The 20,385-nt window shown below is 43.8% G+C and overlaps 2 protein-coding genes across 2 annotated transcripts in view; both read left to right on the top strand.

Annotated features, from left to right (window-relative positions):
* HEG1 (heart development protein with EGF like domains 1) overlaps positions 1–18,058 on the top strand; it is a 34,713-nt gene extending 16,655 nt beyond the window's left edge. The window contains exons 14-24 of the mRNA XM_062498022.1: positions 790–2,133; positions 4,399–4,518; positions 6,116–6,210; positions 6,962–7,020; positions 7,478–7,638; positions 9,379–9,513; positions 13,982–14,024; positions 14,127–14,164; positions 14,668–14,755; positions 16,178–16,352; positions 17,909–18,058. Coding sequence (XP_062354006.1) covers positions 790–2,133; positions 4,399–4,518; positions 6,116–6,210; positions 6,962–7,020; positions 7,478–7,638; positions 9,379–9,513; positions 13,982–14,024; positions 14,127–14,164; positions 14,668–14,755; positions 16,178–16,352; positions 17,909–18,058 — 2,408 coding nt within the window. The remainder of the gene's footprint in view (positions 1–789; positions 2,134–4,398; positions 4,519–6,115; positions 6,211–6,961; positions 7,021–7,477; positions 7,639–9,378; positions 9,514–13,981; positions 14,025–14,126; positions 14,165–14,667; positions 14,756–16,177; positions 16,353–17,908) is intronic.
* Positions 18,059–18,554: 496 nt separating this feature from the next.
* Positions 18,555–20,385, top strand: part of MUC13 (mucin 13, cell surface associated) — a 29,293-nt gene continuing 27,462 nt past the window's right edge. Inside the window, exons 1-3 of the mRNA XM_062498021.1 lie at positions 18,555–18,599; positions 19,184–19,203; positions 19,709–19,830. Of these exons, the coding sequence (XP_062354005.1) occupies positions 18,555–18,599; positions 19,184–19,203; positions 19,709–19,830 (187 nt within the window). The remainder of the gene's footprint in view (positions 18,600–19,183; positions 19,204–19,708; positions 19,831–20,385) is intronic.

Here is a 20,385-nt window from a genome sequence, read left to right as displayed (position 1 = left end):
TAAACCCTCCTGTTTTGATGGCTGCATTACATTTTCTTGCATCCTAACTGGTTTCTTTTGGGTGATGCTTTCAGAAGTGTTTTGTGATGACCTAAGTTAGCTGTAGAATTAAAACAAATTTTCAATACAATTTTTGATTTTTTTAAAGTTGGCTGAACTTAGATCTACATCCTGAAATTGGTATTACAAGATTGATTGCACCTTTTATGGTAAATAATCTGAAATTTTTTGCAGGCTGATGTGCTTGCTGTTCATTTGGATTTTCCTGGCTTCAAAGTTTTGAATCGCTGGGTTCACGATAAGCTGCAAATTAACATAATGTAATAATTTCATCCTGCAGAGGCATGAAGTTCACTGTGTCTAAAAACAAATTGACTGAACAAGATGGATATTCTGTAGATGGGAATGGAGGATAAGAGGGAGAGGATATGAGTTTTGTAAATTATGAGTGATAAAGATAACAGTTGGATTTTCCTGCTTAGCTTGCCACAAATATCATGGAATGTTAATAACTTGATCACTTTAGGAAAGCAGTATGTGAAGAGCAGTGATTTGGAAATGTATACATTTTATGGGAGTCTTGTGTCTGTCAGGGTTCACCATTTTAGAATCAATTAAGGAGTACATAAGACTCTTAATCCTATAACCATGCTTGAATGGTACTTAATTTTTTAGAAAATCATTGACAGGTTCACAGGCAAGAACATCTTATTTAGTGAGCACTTTTAATATGACATCAAAATGCTTTCATATTACTCTTTCTAATTTTTTTTTTTCCTTTTCCTCCAGACTTTTCAGGTAGCCATCATCTAGTCAGTAGCATTGATGCTGAGAAAAGGACCTCAGTTTCTCACACAGATGGCACATACATTTCAACCACCTATACCAGAGGAGGAGAAAGGACCCTCCTGTCTATCTCCAATAGCAGCACCTCTGCTGACTCCTCAGAAAGTTCCACCTTTTTTTCTGAAATTTCCAGCCCTTTTGATGCCTCAAAATCATCTGTGGCTCATGAGAGGCAGACCAATGCATCAAACAGTAGCAGTTTTGTTGAACCCTCTACAGAGCCATTGCTGGTGCACCCTTCCAAACTGTCGACGTCTGTGTCTACAGGCATGGAAAATACAACTCTATTCAACACTGAGTTGTTGACCACTGACAGATCGTCTCTGTCTTCATCAGTGTTTCCAGCCTCTTCCTCACTGTCATCACTGCAGCATTCGCTGTCATCAACACCACCACCAAGTCATCTGTTTACACTGTCAGAATCACCCGAGCCACACTCGCCCACTGTGATGGCATCTTCACCTCCTCTGTCATCTTCCTTGCCCACTTCCTCTTTGCCCCCCACATCTTACTCATTAGCATCTTTATTGTCTGTGTTTTCATCACCTTCATCCATCTTGCAGTCCAGCGAGAGTGATCAAGCAAGCACCACTGTGGCTACGAGTGTGGTCAGGCAGGAACCCTCCACGGCTGCCACCGCCAGGAGCTCACCCAGAGAGACCAGCAAGCCTAATGTCACACACCAGCCCCAAAAGAGCACCACCTTCACACCCACCAGGTCACCTCTCCCTACAGCACCCATGGAGCTGCTTGGTGGACACATCGTGTCTGTGTCTGCTCCCGTGGCAGTAACAGAGGCTGCCTCACCTAGAGATGCCACCACCCAAGGGCACAGCTTTGGGAAGGAAACACCACTGCTCACCACAGCCAGCGTTGCTCCACATGCTGGTCCAACAGATGCACCCCTTAGTCCCTCACCAAGTACAACAAATCACAGCAGCATTGTCCCCGCAGTGATAGTGACCACGGTGAAACCTGTGCTGACAACACCAGCCAGCCACCAGCCCACCCCAGCTGAGGCCAGCACCATGAAAGACCACAAGACCCAGACATCCACTGCCACTAAGCACAGTTTCACCACTGGTGAAAGCACAGAAGCCATGGACCTCGCCACTGCAAAGCCTGGTAAAGTCACTGAGGAAAACATCCCTGTCACAAGTCCGTCTGAAGCCCCTCCAGCCATCAAGACCACTGTGAGCATCACAACTACTTTGGCTGCTACCAAAACAACCACTGTTCCTCTGTCAAGCAGCACAGTTGGGCTGAGGACATCACCTCCAGCAACAGGTAATGTGTACAATGGCTCTCACCTGTGGTGGAGTCAGGAACAAGCAGAGCGGGAATACCTGGGTCCCATTTTGAGTTTTCAAAGAGTTGTGTGTGCATGTATGTATGACAAGTCTGTTGTCAGCAAGGTTTGAGGGCAGTAACTCGTCTCTGTGTTGGCTTTTTTAAGCTAAGGGTTTAGCAATCAAGTGGAATGCCTGAAATAAGGGTGAGCACTTTGGTGAACATTTCTGATAGAAAGATTAAGCTGAAATTTGACAGTTTCAAGCAAGTGAAACTGATTTGCCTTGCAGGTAAGCACAGGATGTATTTTATTTTGTTGATAGGTTAACAATAACAACCAATAATGATTGATACCTGTCTTATTAATGAGAAAGTACACTTGGCCAGCACTTGGTATTTGTGTTGAAACTGCTTCCCATATTACGTATAATCTATGGTTGTTTTCTCCCCATTTCACTAAATATTAATCTTCTGCTTAGGAGTCTGATAGTTCTTCTGGTAGGCTATGTACCATAGTCTTGCTGAATATGTTGTTACAGTAATTTATTACCACTGCCAGTTTCCTTATTTTGTCAAGTAAATACATTTGCTGAAGTCTTATATAAAAGGAAATTGACTTTGTATTTGAAGTTCAGAGCCCAGCCGTTGTGTTGCTGTAGGATACTGTGTGTGCTAAAGCGTTAATCTCAGTGAAATATTGGCAACAGTATATGTTCCATCCAGTAATTACATATTTAAAGGCTACTTCTCAGGCTGATTGGTTTTAATTGTAGCTATAGCTTAATACAAAAAAAAAAAGATCACTTTAATGGAACGAGTTTATTTTTAATTGAAAAATTAAGATAATACATCCTATTTAACAATTATTTAACATCATGATTCACACTTCTACCAAATTATTCTTTCCTTTGAAAACTAAGATTTTCCATTAACCAGAATGCAAAAGATCCTTCTGCTGTCTTGGATATGGTGCTTTGTACATGGGCAAGCACTGCCCTGAGAGAAGCTGCCCTGGTCTCTGCTGTTCGAAGCACAGGGGATGGCCAAATGAAAGCCATGGTTTTAAATCACACCCATTCATTTCTGGCTGCTTAGATTAGAGTCACCAAATCTGCTTCTCACCGATGCTGAGGTAGCTGTGCCAGGCTAGTCCAGACATGAGATTGCATCAAGTGGAGTGTCCCAGTGCAGAGGTTGGCTTGGGGCTGTCAGGTTTGTGTGGTGCTGTGGGTTATTGCAGTGCCACCAGAAATGCTCGCATGGGTTTGTGCTTCATGCTTTAACCACAGAGCCTGTCCTTCCTGCCTCTGCTGCAGTACTCTGCAGCAGCCACAAGCTAAGTACAAGTGGAGTGTAAGATGTCTTGATGGTCTTGTAGAGCCTTGTCACTGACAAGTTTACAGCCCTGCCAATGGTCTGCCCTTGTTGGTTTGTGTGATGTGTGTTTGTGCACATGTGAGTCATAGATGCAGCAATAGGAGCTTTTTTTTTTTCATCAGAGCATCTTTTTCTCCTTTATTTCAAGGGGAAATATTGGATATATTTTTCAGAATTTGCAGTTTGAGTTGTGCAATCTACCAAGTATCTGAGATTACAGTCCTTAATTTCCTGAGACACTGTATTATCACAGCAGTGTCTGCTCCCCAAGGTGTTGCTCACTGCAGGAAGGGCACTGTGTGGTGGTACAGGCAGGAATCCCTGCTGGAGCCATCCCCAGGCTGGCATGGAGGAGCTCTGGAAAAGGAGGCTATTGCAGCCAGGGCTGCTTCCACTATTCCTGGGTAATCTACAGATTGGATGAGTGCTCAAGCTCTACCTTTGGAGCAGAGAAGCAGGGCTTGGATGAAAAGGGCAGGACTTTGGTGAAGCAGCCCATTCTCACATGTCTAACTTGGACTGTTGAGGTTCCTTCTTTGGTCTTCTCATGCATAAACTGTTGGGTTGTTTGTCTTTGGAAAGAATCCTGAGATCTTCTGATAAGCAGTGCTGTAGATCAGTTGGATGCTCATATTAACATGGATCCATGCTGGACCCCAAGGGCTTTTGAATGAATATTCAAGTGGTTTATATTTATTCTTTCAGCTCCAACAGAATGATTAGGAACAGCATAAATAGTAAGTGCAAATGATGCAATGAAGCATCTGATAATGCTCAAGGAGTCACAGATGGGGAGCCAAGTTCATCTCTTTTAGCCTAACAGTTGATGATTTTTATGATTCTGTAAGTATAATTTTTTTTTTTTTTTTTTTTTTACTTTTATAGAGGTGGATAAATGTCTTTCCAACCCTTGTCCTGCACTGGCCACCTGCAACAACACCCATGGCTCCTATATCTGTCAGTGTCCTCTCGGATATGAGCTGGAAAAAGGAAAGTGCAATTTAGGTAAGAAAACAAAAGTGAAAAACCAGGGATGGAAGTAATTATCTTTAATCTTCTAAAATAAATTGACTTAGGCTCAAACTAGTTCAGGAGCCTAATGTTCCTCCCAACCACCACTTTTATCAGAGCCTCTTAGTGTTTATACAAGTGTGGTGTGTAATGCCTGTTGGGCTGCCTGGGGAGGAGGCAGAGAGATATCTGAGTGCTTCTTAAAAACACAGCAATGGAGCGGTGGGCTCAGGCTTGTTAGTGAGGACAGATGTGCCCTTTCTGTTCCTGATGTACTTTAAAACTTCCAAAAAGCATTCAGCAGCTTATCAGCCCTGCAGACTCCTGTGAAGGCACTTGGCTTGGGAGAAGTGAGTGGGGCCATTGTGTAACCTGGCTTCAGTGGGATCAGCCATGTGTGGAAAGTTAAGCAGCCGTGAAAGTCTTTGTAAGATCAAGGTCTTGTTTCATACCTTTAGCATTTTTTGAGAAGCACAGTTATTAGTTAGAACTCAGGTTCTGACCCCTTCTTTTCTATTAGAGGACTCTCAGTTTGAAGAGAGGGTAAAGGGAAATATGTTTTCATTGATTTTTCTTCTGACCCTTAATCAGCAAGGATTAGAGGCATGGAAATTTTGCTAAGGAGACATGGGTGAGGTGTCCCTGAAGAGTGTTTTGAAACATTTCGTCAAGTTGGAATATGTCAGCTTCTAATTTAGAGACTTGTTTTGATTATGCCTTGAACTGAGGTATGGGAAGATTATATAAACACTGTGAAGGTGATTCTCATCATAATTTTTGTCTGGAGTTGTTACATTAGAGATGTCTGATATACAATTTGTGGTGAAGATAGGTTCAGTGGATGGGAGAAAAATGGGAAAGAACTGGAGACTTTTTAATGTTATCTGCAACTGTGTTTGTTTTTCTGGTGGAACATAAAGCTGGAGTTTTGAGTTCTCATTTCCATTGAGTATCTCAAGACACTTAACACAAGATTTAAGGGTATTATCTCTGCAAGTCTGGACAACTCAGATTATTGCATTGTGCTGCTGTGAATCAAATATGAATCTAAGCACAGAAAAATGCATCTTTTGGACCCCTTTTCAAATGTCATTGCTCATTCTCTCCAGCAGTTTGAAAAATGAAAATGTCCTCTCTACAGTGTTTTATTTTGACTTGCTGATTTGGTTTCCTTCCATTGCAGGGAGGCGTAAGAGATTTGACATAATTTAACCTCAAGTTATCATAAATAGCTTTGGTACCTGACACTGTCTTTTTATTAAATTTACCCATCTCCATCTTCAGGGATCTATTTCAGTTAGTCTGTGGTTCTGCATGAAGTGTATGAACAGCGAAGTGAGATGCTGTCTGTTCAGCAGCACTGAGTTGTGGAATTTGACTGGGACTGTGGGAACATTGCAGCAACCCTTGGCAAAAAGCCCCAAGGCTGTGACTCTGCTTAACTGGGGCAGTGACTCTCAGATTTGAGTTTTCTGTATGCCTTGTAAAGGGATTTTCCATGCAAACAGCCTCTCATGTAAGGCAGATGAAAGCACATCTACACAAGGCATAGGGATGTGTTCCAACTAACTTGTCTTATTCTACTTTTTAGTGAGAGTATTTATTGGCCAGGTTCCCCTGAAACTTAATATCACCCATGGGAAGTACACAGAGCTTTTCCACATTGAGAAGGACATCCTGGAGATGGTGAGTGTCCTTGCTGGGACCTTGGCAGTGCTGATGGGACAAGTCCCCTTCGCTTCTCTTATGACTGACACGTTTCCCAGGCATTCAGCTGTAGCCATGTGGCTCTTGGTCAGTTGAGAGCCAGCTGGACAGGCTGTTGGCTTCCCCATAGGCTGTGCCATCAATAGCTCCAAAAAGACCCATGGGCTGGGGTACATACATCTTTATGCAGGCCTTATCCAGATCAATGCATACACAAGTTCGTCCTGTTAGTGGTTCTTGGGCTGGGTGCACTGCATTCCAGCTCTTTGGAGCAGGTTATTTGGAGATGCTGCCAAAGCAAGGGGGTGCTGAGTGGAGTCACTGGGATGCTGCCTGCACAGCTTGTGCTGGGAAGCAAATACAAACAACTGCACAGATCCAGCGTCAGGGAAGATTTGCAGTCTCCAAGGATGCTGCTTTGAGGTCGGCCTTGCACAGGGCTTTCTCCCTGCTGACATCTGGCTCATCCCTGATCTTTGTGGTCATTATACAGGCAGATGCTCATGTCAAAATCTCTGGGGCTTTGTTCTTGTCCAAGGCTATGCAATGGTGACTTTGTCCACCCCTCACTGGCAACAGGGCAGTGCATCTCTCTTATAGAGCAGATGAAGGGGGTGCAGGCATCTCTGGGAAACACAGGGGATGGTGTCAGTGACCCAGGACTGTCCCATGGGGTGCCTCCTTCCATCATTCCCTGGAGCACTAACAGCTGCTCTCTCCCTCCTTGCAGCTCAATGCATCGCTGTCAAGCTTGCCAGGATACCATCACTCCACAGTTAAGGCAAGCAGGTAAGGCTAAGACTACCAGGGGAAGAATGAGCAACTTGAGCATTTGGGGTCTTCAACTTGAGATCCAGATTCTCCATTTTGAGTCAGTGCTGGGCTTGATACAATCCAGCCTGGCAGTGTTACAGGCCATGAGGAAAGGCTGAGCAGTTTACCAGGCTCACCTGGTAAACTCTCCTCCTAACCTGGGTGGTTTGGGGATGGGCTTCCCAGGAGGGATTTATGGCTGGTTCCAAAGTGAGCTACCGGCATCCCTTCCAGCTCCATATTGTCATCTCTGTGTATTGGTTAGTCCTGGTTTTAAGGTCTGCTACAGTGTGTGGGTCTTTCAGTGTGCATGTAGTGCTGTGTCTGATAAGCATCTCTTGTGTTAATAGCAGTCCTATGTATAAGGTGCTAATGATGACATCAGACTGACCTGTGATACTCAGGGTTGTTTTGTTTTTTTTTTTTTTGTTAGGGAGGCAAATTTTGTGCATGTTTCAGTGCAATCCACGTTCTCTTTAGCATCCAACGTGACTTTCTTCGATGTTATCAGCAGTGTGAAAAGCTACATTCGAGCTTGCAAATCCCCCACTGAAGCCTGCCAGTTCATCTCCAGCCTGAAATCACTCCACAGAGGTAAATAGCATCTGGAAGGACTATGGCGGGAGGGGAAAGGGATGTTTTATTTGGCTCCTTTTATAAAAGGGGGAGAATGTTTTGTCATTTGGAAAAATCCCTCTGAATCTTTTTATCTTACTTAAATGGGAGTCATCTTAAGAACCTCCCAGTACAAAAGGGATCCAGATACCAAGCCTTATCTTTGTCACATGTGTGAGAAATCTGCCTCTCTGAAAATATTGTGCAGCACAGGATTAGAGACATTGTAGGGTAGCCTTTCATCTCTGGGATATGACACTGGCCCAGCCACATCAAAAAACCATAAATCTTAACTTCACACACACGGCCAGGAGCCAGGGAAATGCTGTGAAAGCCAAGAGACAAAACCCCACCAGTGATCTCGATTAGAGCTGCTGGAGGTTGCACAGTGAGCTCTGTTCTCCTGCCTGCCCAGTTTCAGTGTTGCAGGTTGCAAAATGTTTCACAATTAAGAACTTTTGATTTCTGTACTGAATCCTCTATCTGCCCAAGGGGAGTGTAGATACAGCACAGAAAGATGTGGGGAAGGACACCAGTGTTGTGCATGACCTTCTCCAGGTGAATCCCAAGGCTGTGCCCTGGCATCTCCCAGTTCTCACTTCCTGAGGGAGTGACAGAGGAGATTTATCTGTGAGAGGAGATTTAGCTGTGAGAGATACCTCAGGATCCCTGGAAGAGTTTCCTGCAAGGAAACTCCTGCATGTAGTGTTTTGTGACTTTTGGGTTCAAGGTTTGGCCTCGAGGAGGAGGAAGGATGGCAAAACCTAGCCTGGATTTAGTGGGAAACCCCTGGTATCATTTTGGCAAACTAAAAATGAAGATGAGAAATTTAGTGTGTGCTTTTATTGCAGTGTGCTGTATTTTAAAGCCATACTCTGCCCATGGAATGCTTTAAATTATTTGGGTAAATCAGCTCAGATTATACCTACCCATTACCTCTGATACAGTGCTTCTGTAAAGTCAACTTCTGACTTGAAATAAGCAGAATAAGAAAAAAATATGCTTGCGTAAGTATCTAAAAGAAAAGATGTCAGTTAAAAGAAAAATTGATCTAGTAAGGAGAGATTTGTAAAAGAAGAGTGCCAAACGCGTGACATATTTTCCATAAAATCCTATTTCTCATGAATATTTATTCATTCCATTTAGTCTGACCTCCCAGTAAAAAACCATAAATTTGTTGTCAGAGTTTCCATCATTTATCCACAGTTTTGCTGAATGCTCATTGTAACAAGTCTGACTTTCTAAATTAAAACATGGCTTCAAAGTAATGTAAATGAAAGTACAATTTTTTTCTTTTTTTTAAATGAAAAAATCCAGTGCTTAATACTGAAATGGAAAAGAATTGGTTTGGTCTAAGCAAAACATTTTGCTTGATATAAACTTAAAAATTGATTTATTGAACTGTGTCAGAGGATGAATGTGTTTGAGCTTGAGCCAAACCAGATTTCTCTTTTTCATTTCCCTGTCTGCTTCCGAACTGAAACATTTATTATTCACCTCCTCTATTACCCTGCACAAATGATGGTAGATACACAAGAAATGGTGACATAGGGTTATGTTGACTCCCTCCTAATGGAACAAATATTACTTAAAAAAAAAAGAAGAAAAAAAAGATATTAAAGCGGCACATCAGTTGAATAGGATGCCCAGGTAAGACAAATGTGCATAACTGTGGGTTCAAAGAGAGCCATGCTGATTTTGGCCACCTCTTCCCAACAGCTGGCAGCTTATGCAGACAGAAAGACCCTGAATGTGACAAGGAAACTTCAGAATGCACCGACTTCGATGGAGTCGCGCTCTGCCAGTGCAAAAGTGGGTACTTCAAATACAACAAGATGGACCACTCCTGCAGAGGTATTTTGCCTGAATTTTCCTCAAAGCTTTTGTTCCAGTGGAAATGAGTGTGTGCCTGTAGTGCTGTGCATGCAAAATCCTCAATATTATGAATAAATATTAACAGCTCAAGTTTCTTTTATTTAGTTAGGGGGCTTTTCAGCAGACACTGAAGACACAGTCTCTCTCTAGGAATAATATTATCTCTTTCTGGAACATGCTGTGAATCACAGTGATTGAGGAGAGGGAGAAAGGGGCCTGGCTGCTTTGGGCTCCAGTTCAGTGGCACAGAGCAGAGATGACGTGTGTCTCTGCCTGTTTTGATTTTGTCTGAACTCTCAGTGAACTTAGGGGAAGTGCTTTAAATTCAAAAGCTTATATTAATACATCATCAGTATTTTAAAAATTTGTATCTGAAAATGGTTATGAATTTATTTTTCAGCTGCGTTCCAAATAGAAATTTTAAGCTTAAAGATTGCATTACTCTTTATCTACTCTAAAGATCAAAAAATCTGCTTTTGCTGCATTTTAAGCAAAGTCTTTACATGCCAGTGTTCAAAATTACTTCTGGAGGATCAGGATGTCCATTCCCTAGTTTGTGGTTACTGTAAGGCTTCTTAAGAAATGCAGTTTTCTGATGACATATCAGTAACAATTGCAGTAGTGGTAATATATTACTTCTGGCACTGCCTGCTGGGTTGCTCTTGAAATAGGCGGAGATGTTTTCTGGGTTCCAAATCTGAGAATGAGAAAAATGTGCCTGGGAATAACTCATGTGCTACAGACTCTGGGAGGGACATCTCAGAGGTGGGCATCTCTCCATGCCAGGTCATGGCCCTGCCTGTCCTTCCCTCCCTGGCTCCTTTGTGACAAAACCTCTCCCTTTTTGTTTTCCTTCCTTCACCCCATCATTTATGTTGGAGGAAGGATTTCTTTTGGGGAATATTGAGCATCTCCACCAACCCTAGAAAGTCAGAGAGGGGCTCCTGTAGTGAGTGAGGAGCTCAGCTGAAACTTGGGAGGCTTTTACCCAATTCTTGTTCCATCATGGACAGTGGGGGCCCAGGGAAAGTTACTCCATTTGTCTTGTTCATGCCTCTTGCCAAGCAGTGAAGATAAATACTTGAAAGGCTATGAGGCACGTGGATGCCAGATTCTCATTATCGCTTGTGCCCATCTGGGCAAGCCAGGTGGTTGTGATTTTTAAAAGCTTTTTCCAAAAGCTAAGCTATGGCCCCCTTTTGATATTTAGGGCTATTTTGCTGATAAATATAGCATACAATCTACCAGCCTCTTTGAAAATCTCTGCCCTTTTAGTGCCTAAACAGGAACTGAGATCCCGTGAGCATCCAACCCTCATTGTGGGTTGTGAAAATGTGGTGTAGTAGCTCCAATTATAGTATTTGCAAAGAGGGAAATGGCTATTGTGCTGCCCTGTCCGGTCTCCCCCGTGGGAAGGCTGGGAGAATTGGCTGCCCTGACCCACAGGATTTGTTCTGTCCTCCTTGTAGCATCTGTCCTCAGGGACATGCTTTGGAAAGCATGCCATGGGCCAGGGAAGGGTTGGGTCTCAGCCACAGGAGGTCCTACATGTTGGCCAGGGTTCCTCCTGCTGTGCTGCTCAGTGTCTCTGAGTCACTGCTGGTTTTCAACCTTCTCAGTATCTTCAGGGCTATTTCAGTAACAGAGCAACAAAACCTGGTGTGCCATCTTTTCAAGGGCATGCTATTTTTACTAGCACAGAGTGTTTCTGGAGTGAAGCAAGGAGCAGCAAAGCAGATTTCCAAAGAGACCCCTGAGTGTCTTTTGGGAAGGCAGAGGAATCCTAGGTTGAAGAGCACAACTCGATAGCTTTGCTTGGCCCCTGACACTGAGGCCTTTCCTCTGTTCTCTGCTTGTGTTTGGAACCTTGCCAAATGAGTGTGACAGTGAGAACTCTCCTGAGAATATGTTCAAAGGAGCAGGAAAGATGCCAAAGGAGAAAGCAAAGGAAAAGCACACAGGGAGGAGAGGAAAACACATGAGCACCAAGTTGTTCAGCAAGGCAGACAAATGCATATTCAGGATCTTGCTTTTCCTCTTTTCTGCTCCCATATCCTCCTGACCTGAGAGCTCTGTGCCAGTGAGGTCCCAGGGCTGCTCCTGCCCATGGCACAGCTCCAGCTTTGAAACTGTTCGAGGTGTATGTGCTTCACACACCTTACTGGGCTAGGGCTGAGCTTAGGGTGGGCTCCAGCACCTGTCTGCCTGCTCCTGCAGGCCTTCCCAACATGCAGGTGTGGGCTGGAGCTGGGACTGGGCTGGGATACACGGGGCTGCTGTGCTCCTTAGAGAAGGCAAGCTCCAGTGAGCTGTGAGGTGATGCCTCCCTCCCTTCCACTAAACATTTTGTTACTGCCTGATCCTGTGGATGACTTTGGTAGAGCACTCACTCCGTAATGCTTTCAGTCTGCTTATGTTAGCAGGTAAAGGAACAGCCCATCCAGTCTCCTTTTGCTAATGCCCCAGTGAGACAATGAGCCAGGCGAGGATCCTTTGGGATTTACTATCCTTGCCCTGGCTGTTTGTTGTCTAAGGCTCTTAACTCTTTCACAGTTACCTCTGGTCTTTTCCTTTACTCCAAAAAAAAAAAAAAAAAAAACCATCTTAGAGGGAGAAAAATACATCTAGTACAAAATGAGTCACAGTGTGATGCAGCAGGGGGGCTGTGTAACGAGCTTCACCTTCCCTATCCCGAGCTTTGGAAAAATAAATGGAATGAGGGAGCTGGTGAAGGAGTGGTGGGGCTATGTAGGGCAAAGAAAGGTGTGCAAGACCAGGTATTGTGGACATCAACCCCCTCCACCATCACTGGTGCCAGTTGCTACAGCAGGTCTATGTCTACAGCCACAGAAGTGTGAGTGCAGCAGTCATCCATGTCCACACATCCTGAGGATATGGGGTAGGCAGAAGAGGGGAAATTTTGTTATCCCTGGGCTTGCAACATCTATTTCTGCGAACTAGAAATCAAAAGGGTCAAAGAGAACCTGTGAGTGTTCAGAGCAAAGCTGCAATGATTAGGGAGACTCAAAGATCTCAGTGGTCTTGGCTTTATTAAAGATAAAGGAGTGATTTGGTAGTGGTGAGGAGAAATCTGATCATATAACCTTTCCCAGTCTAATAAGTAAACGTCCAAAGTCTGGAATTTGACACTGGGGTAATTCAGACCAGAAAGAAGGTGAATGTTTTAAATGGCTGAGGAAAATTAATTTTGTGAGCTTCTGACCCAGTGCTGTGGTTGATTGTCTACCACTGAAAAAATTAAAATCAGTCTTGGATGTTTCTCTAAACGTAGCTCCAGTCCAACTATTTGATTTGAAACTGGAATTAAATTCAGGAAAATTCTGTGACAGTTTTCAGTCAATAGTGTTGGGGAAGGGGGGGGGGGGGGGGCGGGTTGTGAAAATTCATTTGCATTTTTATTTTCATTGAACAGTCCCCTGTGGAATGTGCTACAGGGGTTTTTCAGACCCTTGGGTGATGACTTGCAGAACCCCAAGGGCTGCTGCCTGTGCTAGCCCTGGCTTGTCCCTCTGTCCAAAGTGACTGTGTCTGTGTCACTCCTGCCCGGGCCTTTGAGTTACAACCTTCACTGCCTCTGTGAAAGGCAGCAGATCTGCCAGAGCTCAGGTGGGACTATTGCTGAGAAAAGCAGTGATCTTATCAGTAATTTGAACCTTATAGTTGTGTGTCCAATATATCATCCCCTTTGCTGTTCATCAGAAGGGTAGCATAATTTCCTCAGATCATTTAGGATAGCTGTCCATAAGAGTGGAAATTATTGTATTTTGAAGTGATGGTTCCAGTTTTTCACCAACATATTGCAGATAGCAGATTTCTGGATTATTTAGACCTAATAAATTCAATTTTTACTGTATAGTAAAATATGAGATCTCAAAATTTGATTTAGCTGCAAATTTGAAAGATCAGAAAAGAAGGTGACATGAGGAAAAAAAAAAAAAACAGCATCGCAGTTTGGGCTTTCCTGAGTTGCATAACTTGTTGCAGTACTAGCATTTAGAAGTAATTAATAACATGCACCAATGCTAAAGCAACATAGTCTAATGGGCTTTCAAAATGAAAACTGGAGGCACTTGCAGATTTTTTACATTGCTGGTTTGTGTGAAGCAGTACAAGTGTGCAGTGAGTTTTCATTTGGGCGAGAAGCAGCTCTGCTGGGAATTACATTGCCAGCAGCCTCCCCTGTGCTGGGCTCCACACTGCCTCTGCTTGGAAGCCCTGAAATGGTTCCATCAAGGCCAGCGGAGGTGAATTTGAGTGCACGATGTTCTCCCCAAAGCAGAGGACGCCCAGCACCCATCAAGGTGCATCCATCTCATGCCTGCTGTGCAGCTGCAGGGTGCTCCCTGGGTGGTGGAGGTGAGGCTGCCCTGGGAAATCCCTCCCGGCTCCACTGCGCGGTGCTCACGGCCCTTCTCTCTGCTTTTAGCCTGTGAAGATGGATATAAGCTGGAAAACGAGACCTGTGTGAGGTATGGTGACTGTTCTGCCCTCCTCCTACCCCACCATCCTTGCTCTGGTGACCTGTTGGCACAACTGAGCTGCTGAAACTCCCTGTTGTTCTCTGTTCCCAGCTGCCCTTTTGGCTTGGGTGGATTCAACTGTGGAAACCGTGAGTACCAAATTGCATTTCTTTTATTTTCTACAGTGTCAGAAATAGGAGATTTGAACCAACTGGCTGTGTCTAAAATGCTGTAGGCACACCCTACTTTTTTCAGTGCTTTTTGTTTCTTCATTTTCTGTTGCAAATAATTTTGTGGACCTTTTTTGACAAAGTTGACTTAATGTCATCTCCTAACGAAAGGAGATCTCCTTTCCCTATATAGTTTGTCAGGATAACACATATAGTGGGCGCTCATGAAGCAAGATATTTGAAGGTGAATCCATTTGAGTTGCTCTGATCTATCAGTGAAGGGAATCTATTCCTTAGGGAAACAAGAACTTATAGAATTAAGAATAGAAATTTCACTTGAAAACTTAAGGCTGTATTTCTTACGGGCAGGGTGGAAGGTGGGAAACAAACAGCTAATCCTTTTGCATGGGGACTGTGGATATATTACATTGGGGTTTAAAACCACACTGCTGTTTCTCAGCCTCTGTCTCTCCTGTCTGCAGCGTATCAGCTCATCACGGTGGTGATTGCAGCTGCAGGAGGGGGACTGCTGCTAATCATGGGCATTGCTCTGATTGTCACCTGCTGCCGGTAGGTACCACTGCCAGGACCACTCAGCCCTCCCTGTGGATGGCACCACACTCAGAGCTCCACCTGTGAACCCTTAAGGACTAAAACATAAAATACCTAAGGACCAAAACATAGATGAAAACATAAGCTAAGCAAGTGGGTTAATCAGAGATACTGAAGTATCACACTCTGTTTTTGTTTGGAGGATTTCTAAATTTTTTTTTCCCCAGCAGCCAGGCTAAAGAATGGACTGGGTGTCTCTTAAAGGTGCCCCCAGAAATCACGTCCTCTAAGGATGGAGAGGCAGGGGAGTCCTTCCCACACAGAGCTGGAAGGCTCTGAAGCCACAAAGCAGACTTCCAAAGAGCAAGCTAAGTAGAAAGGAGCAGTTTAGGCAGCAGGAAAGGTTATTTGCCATTGCTCAGGTGGGGTTTGAGTGTATTTAAGGCTATTTTTACTTACTTTTATGGACAAGTCCTGCAAGTGCTCTCACTCTGTGTGCCTCTCCCTCACATACACTCACACACATACACACCTCGTTCCCATGCTAGCAGGTGGCTTTGGACAAGATGTGCTTGCCTAGGAAGCTCTGTTTCGTGATTTGTGATCTGAAAAGGGATGCCTTGCAGTAACACCCTCTCCCCACCATTCCAGTCCCCAAATCAAGGATTTCAAAGCTCGCTGATGAAGTTGGCAATTGGATTTGTCAGTAATATAGATGTGGCAGTGGTTTGGTTGTGCCCCTGTTACCCCATATTTTGAGACAGGGGGATGCCATCAAACCCCAGCCAGGAGATGAGGTGGCCCAGAGTGCAGATCTCCACAGGGATGGACTGATGTTCTCATGAGTCCTGGCCTTGGGCAGCTTATGTGACTTCCTGAAGGATACTCTGCTTTGAACTGGAAGGATCACCCAAGTCCACTCATATACCACTATAGTCCAGGAGGGACATTTGGTGTCGCTCAGGCCAGATCCTTGCTGGTTTTCCTTCTTAGGAATTAACATAGTGCCTACAAGTGCTATAGTTAATAGCATGGGGGCTTCTATATGTTTTTCTTCCTCAATTTCCATGATTTTTTCATTGACTTAGATGAACACAGATGCTTTTAAGAGACAAGGGGCAGGGCTGGAACAAGCTGGAGCAAGAGGGGTTCAAACTGAATGTAGGGAAAAATTCTTTCACAGTGGAACAGGTTATTCAGAGAGGTTGATATGTAACTTTGGAGATTTAAAATCCCACCAGATAATGCCCTGAGTTGCATGACCTGATTTCATATCTGACTTGGCTTCAGAGCAGAGGATTGGACTATAGTCCATCCTATTGTTCCCAGAAAAGGTTCGTAACATCAAGTAATGATCTCTCCTGAGATCATATCAGAAGTGTATACAAGATGGGAGGCTAAGTTGTAAGTTTTCACTTTCCCTCATTCTTTTATAAACAGGAAGAATAAAAATGACATAAGTAAACTGATTTTCAAGAGTGGGGATTTCCAGATGTCACCTTATGCTGAATACCCGAAGAATCCCCGGGCACAGGAGTGGGGCAGAGAGACCATCGAGATGCAGGAGAACGGAAGCACCAAGAACCTGTTGCAGATGACAGATGTGTATTATTCGGTATCTATCCATAGCTTAACTTTTAACCCTTTGTGCCTCATACAGGAAAGAGACTTTCCTTTATTTTTGGCAGTGCAGATCCCTTTCCTGCAAGATAAAAGGGCAAAGCAAATATCTTCCATAGACAGCAAGGCATCATGAGTCCCTGTAAACTCTAGCTATTACCTGTGGTGAATACCACAAAGAGATGTCATTAGGAAAAATGCTTAGGAAGTGTCTTGGTATGTTTTGGTAAAAATCCCTAAAAATCCCAATCCTAGAGTAGAGAAGGACAGTTAAAGGTTTTGGATGAACTGCTTGAGTTTCTTGTTAGCAGTTTTCTCCTGTCCACCCTCACTGATGAAGTGGAAGGTTGAACTGTCTGGGGAACTTTGCCCCAAAATAGGAATATGCTGGTCAGTGAGGGCCCCTCTTTTCCACCATTCCTTCCCACTCCAGAGCACCTAAGGAGCATCCCTTCAACTCTGAGGGAATAAGGAGTAAAAGGCTGTGTAGGGCACAGGAAGACATAAGCACAAGATGTTATATCATGATTAGTACCATCTGCTAATGGCTGCATCCAGAGCTGTGGTGCTGCTGTATCATCTGTCACTCATTTTCAGCAACATATACTTAAGGTGTGTGGGTTACTCATGAGAGTGAAAGTCACAGGGTTTCACCCAAATCACACATTCTGGTCTCCTTGCTTTCCAGAGCAGAGAACAGAGAGCATTACTATTTTCCCGGCTTGTATTTTAAGTTTTTCAGTAAGCAAATTTACTGGGTCACACAGCATGGAGTCAAATAATCCTCCTTCATGCTTCCACTAAGAATGAGATATTTGAAAATGAAAATGCATTTCCTAAATTTTTTTAAAAGACTGATTATGCTGGGAACTAGAAAGGGAAACTTCTCAGCACGCAGTAGGTGACGAGGGCTTTGCATGGATCTGCTCTGTAACAGATTAAACCAAGAAGCTTCATGTTATTCACTGGGTGAGAGGATTGTACAGTCTTGATCTTAGACATCAGTGTTCCTCCACCAAGTGTCCCCAGGAGATTTACTTACTTACAAGAAAGGAAGAGAGAGGAAGGTCAGATTGTTTTGTATTTGACGTACAATTCAAGAGCCTGTGTTGGGAGAGGAGGTACCTATGGTAAATGGGGAGATAAGTGTCCAGGTAATACTCAAATCAGGAGACTAACTTTGATTTTCTAGAATTGTCTCTAAGGATGGCTCTGGGATGATGTCCTTTTAGTGAGAGTTGTTTCAATACCTGAGCTCAGCAGTAGATTTTTTTTTTTAATTAAAAATTAACTGTGTACTTAGACCGCACTTGGCAGAGTCAGGTAAACTTCAAGTCTGCTCATTTCCCAGATGTCGAAATCAGATTTCATCATAATAATCCCTTCAGGCAATATAGCAAAAATTGCTCTAGATTATAGAGATCATTAGAGATCACATTGTTCCCTCTAGCTACTGAACTAATAGCAAAGAAATGTGGTAAGGCTGTGCCTGAAGGAGGATTTGAATGTGAGAATAAGACCCTTTTTATTTAATGTTTTTTGCTAATACAGCCAACTGGACTGAGAAATCCTGAACTGGAAAGAAATGGACTTTATCCTCCCTACACTGGTTTGCCTGGATCTCGACACTCATGCATCTACCCTGGACAATACAATCCATCCTTCATTAGTGATGAAACCAGAAGAAGAGACTATTTTTAACAGAGTGGAGAGGGAGTGGAAGATTGACACAGTTGTGTGGCCCTTAATCCTCAGGTTCAATCTGTCTCCTGGGTAGTTCAGGCCACATCAATCTTACTCTTCCCATTTAATAGGAAGGACTTTGAACTTCATGCTGAGCGTTGCTGCCCTGAGGGACGGTCACAGTTGCTGAGCATCAGAGAGGAGGAGGAAGAGGAGGGAATGGCTCAAGAAGCACATCACTAAAAGACCCAGAGGGAAGCTAACTCATGTACTCCTTACTTGTTCTTCACTCTTTGCGCTACATGGGAAGCATGGATCAGGACAGGCAGATGAATGTGCCCAGCACTCTGCATTGAATACCACTAGGGAGTGTCTTGTTTACAGATCTTGTTCACTGTTGACTCTGCTTGTCTTCCTAGCCAGCCTTCATGCAAAGATTCACTGTGCAGCTGCTTTTGGTCAGGCAAGCTTGTCCACTCCCTTTTAGACAACTGCCCTGCTGTCGGCCTCGTGCATGACAGGGAAGCTGACTTGTCTTCTGGCCCTCACCTTCTTACTGGTAAAAGTTCTCCAGATTTCTGGGTCCTTGCTAAAGCCCAGTGTCTGGCAATATTGGCTGAATTCATGGGTTGATTGTCTCCAAGGGGTGCAGGGAAGTTAGTCACACCACTGCAATTTTAATGGCAAAAAGGCACAGTTGTTCCTTTGTGCTGTTTTGAAAACCTTCTGTATATAGGGAATGTTGTTCAGAAGTGATGCCACTACACGTCATCATGGTGCTTCCATATGGGATCCTTTGGGGCTCTGTTTCCCTGCAAGGATTTAAAATGCCTGTAGACACAGCAATACAATATTAAATAATTACTGGGAAGAATACGAGCATTGAATTCAGAATGCTTTTATGAGGAATTTGTGAAGGAATAATAATGCTGTAGCCTTGGTTGGGCAGAGGAATCTGAATTCTGGGCACTGAAGGTAGGATATGTTTTCAAACCTCCACAGTCCACCTTGAATTTGTAGGAGCTTTCAGTGCATTGGAAAAGAGGGCTGTCAGTGCATTTAAGGAAGAGCAAATATGATGCTTGCAATCCTAGCATAGCAAAGATCACTTATGTTGAAGTGTTTTTCTTTCTTCCATCCTAGTTTCGAGTGAATCAGACCAGGCAAGTTTCCTCAGCCAGGTGTGTTCATTCATATTAGCAGAAGCTGAAGAATGTAAGTTTTTGCATTTCTCACCAAAGATCAGTTTGAAACTCATGGAATATATTTTGACATAAAGTAAGTGTTGAAAGAGATTTTTTTAATCACAGAGCCCTGGAATGGGCTGGGTTGGAAGGGATCTTGCAGATAATATTTTTTCAACTCCTCTGCCATAAGCAGGGACACTTTCCACTAGACCAGGCTGCTCAAAGCCACATCTAACCTGGCTTTGAACACTTGCAGGGATTGGGTAACTTCTCTGGGCAACCTGTTTCAGTGGCTCACCACTTTCATACTGAAGAGTTTATTTCTTATAACTAATCTAAATCTACCTTTTTTGCTTTAAAATAATTTCTCTTTATCCTATCTCTACATGTCCTTGTGAAAAGTCCCTCTCCAGCTTTCTTGTAGGCCTTCTTTAGTTCTGGAAGGTTCTCTAAGGTCTCCCTGGAGCCTACTCTTTTCCAGACTGAACAGCCCCAACTTTCTCAGACTGTCTTCACAGGTGAGGTGCTCCAGCCTTCTGACCATCTTTGTGGCCTCCTCTGGCCTCATTTCTTCTTATGGGACCACTGAACGCAGCCCTGCAGGTGGGGCCTCAGGAGAGCAGAGCAGAGGGAGAGAATCCCCTCCCCACACTGGTTCTGGTGCCACCCAGGACACAATTGGCTTTCTGGGCTGTGAGAGCACATTGCTGGGTCATGTTGAGCTTCTTGTCAACCAACACCCCAAGTCAGGGCTACTATCTATTCCCCAACAGCTTGCATTTATTCTTGGGATTGCCCCAACACACATACAGGAAATATAATTAAATATAATGAAGTATGTTTACCACTTATCTTTACTGCACTGTTGATCTGCGTCATCCAAACTCTGTTTGGATATAAGGTCCAGATGCAGTTTCTCCTCTTGAATATGGCTGTGCTTTTAATTCAAGGTGGCTGCTTGTATGAGGATAACAAATAGCACAGTTCCTTAGTCACTCACCCACCATATCTGTAGTGTGTACATAAGCTGATATTCCCTTCTCCCCCACAATGCTTTAAAAGACACAAGTGCCTACAAGTAAGTCCATTAGGTAGCTCAGCTCACTGAAGCACTGAGGATCATGGGGTGCATCCTTCAAAGTGCCTAACCTCAGTTCC

The sequence above is a fragment of the Cinclus cinclus genome, chromosome 9, assembly GCF_963662255.1.
Source record: "Cinclus cinclus chromosome 9, bCinCin1.1, whole genome shotgun sequence".
Lineage (NCBI taxonomy): Eukaryota > Metazoa > Chordata > Aves > Passeriformes > Cinclidae > Cinclus > Cinclus cinclus.
The sequence above is the reverse complement of the archived record's forward strand: the minus strand, read 5'-3'. Positions and strand labels throughout refer to the sequence as shown.